The sequence below is a fragment of the Pteropus alecto genome, unplaced genomic scaffold (assembly GCF_000325575.1).
Source record: "Pteropus alecto unplaced genomic scaffold, ASM32557v1 scaffold113, whole genome shotgun sequence".
In the NCBI taxonomy this organism is placed as follows: domain Eukaryota; kingdom Metazoa; phylum Chordata; class Mammalia; order Chiroptera; family Pteropodidae; genus Pteropus; species Pteropus alecto.
Window position 1 is genome coordinate 5,275,601 of NW_006433949.1, and position 1,772 is coordinate 5,277,372.

General features: G+C 47.9%; 1 protein-coding gene across 1 annotated transcript in view; it reads left to right on the forward strand.

Moving 5' to 3' along the window:
- The window catches only part of CCDC60 (coiled-coil domain containing 60), a 131,546-nt gene that overhangs the window by 89,161 nt on the left and 40,613 nt on the right, over positions 1 to 1,772 (forward strand). The window contains exon 3 of the mRNA XM_006908707.1: positions 1,260 to 1,430. Coding sequence (XP_006908769.1) covers positions 1,260 to 1,430 — 171 coding nt within the window. The remainder of the gene's footprint in view (positions 1 to 1,259; positions 1,431 to 1,772) is intronic.

Sequence of the window (1,772 nt, forward strand, 5' to 3'; positions counted from 1 at the left end):
AAAATAACTAAAACTCCCACTGCTAGCAGTCACTCTCCCCCGTCCCTGGTTTATGTTTTCCCACGGCACTTAGCATCCTGTCTACAGTTTACTTCTGTTTTACGTCTGTCCCCACCCCCTTGGAATGTGAGCTTCGCAAGGGCAGCAATTTTGTGGCTGTTTTGTTTGCTGCTGTTATCTTAGCACCTAGAATAGTGCCCGGCACATAGTAGCTATACATGTTTGATGAAAGTTTGATAATGATGTGGCTATTCAGGCGAACACACAAATTTGAAACTGGGTGTGAATTAATGCAATACCCATTTTTGATGGGCGACTGTTGACAGCGTTCCAGCTCCCCCAACTCCTTCTTCCCATCCTGCTCCACATTCGGGCAAGCCGATACGTCCAGGTTCTCCATCTCTGGGTGTTGGTGGGAAGTTCAAACCACAGTCCAACCAAGAAACCTGCGCCCCAGCTCCACTCCCTAACCCCTATGAAACCCTAAGCCAGCCACCCCTCGATGCTCTCTCAGGCTGATTTTACACCAGCATGGGAAGTCTTCCCCATTCTGCCCAGAAAGCCTCATTCTTTGAGTAACAACAAGTCATTTCATACCCTTTTGGTATGCATGCGGTGTCCATCTCGACCTCTGAACCCAATTTTGAGCAAAGGGTCTCTCCAAAGTAACACAAGAACGAAACATCAGCCCCAGCTCCCAGGTGAGCTCTGCATTTGCTTTGTTTGTGCCACATCAAGAAAATCCTCATTTGTGAAATTAAGGGGGATGCAAATGGTAACGGTTTTCTTTCTATCAGGTTATCTTGCAGTCTCAATATGCTCTTTGATGATAAGTGGATTCAGATGAATCTAAGAGAAAGCAGCCTTGGCCGGGAGCTCGGGCCATATAGTACCTGGTCTGCTATTGATTATCATGGATAAGCCTCTCTTCAATACCAGGCACCTTGCTGACCCCTTTCCAGGCAGGAAGATATCTAATCCTGTGGGGGCGAATTGTTATGCTCACTTCATAGCACACAGTAGAGTGCCTGGCACTAAAACCTGAAGAGGTTAAATCATTTGTTCAAGGTCTTTGGTAAAAGGTGCATCCAGAATTCAAGCTCAAGTCTATCTGATTCTGGAATTCTACAGGTGGGAAGGCTCCTGCTCTGCAGGTATGAGAGTGTCCCTTAGTAATTATCGATAAGGCGGTGTCGTAATTGTCAACTCATCCCTCTCCCTCTCTCTCGCCCTCCTTCCCTCCCTCCCTCCCTCTCTAGTTTTTTGATTCAGTCCGTGAAGATAGGCCGGGGATATTTCACCATTCTGAGGGAGGAGAGTGCATTGAAAAAGAAGCAGCAACAGCTTCAAAAACTGAAAGAGGAAGAAAGACATAAATTTCAACCGGCCAAAAAGATGTCGGAAATCCAGTACCGGGATATCCTTTTGTCGTAAGTAGACACAGTGGCGGCGGCACTTGTGGGCTTTGGAAGAACCATGGAGAATGAACGCTGCTTGGCTGGGCTGAGGGATGGCAGCTGACTCAGTGTGGGGGTCCTAACTTGGGCTGGTGTCAGATGACTACTTTTAGCCTGGTCCAGCCAACCACGCCAGCCTCACCTTCCGGGGTTCAGTGCAGTATCTTCTATTACATGTGTCTGTCCTCATCCGATGCCAAGAGCTACACAGGACGTCTTGCTGGTTCCAAATGTGCCTCTTTTCCTCCTCTTCCCGGGCTTGTCCCTTATGTCAGGACTTTTTCCATGCTATTCCTTGGACTTTAAACGCTCTTC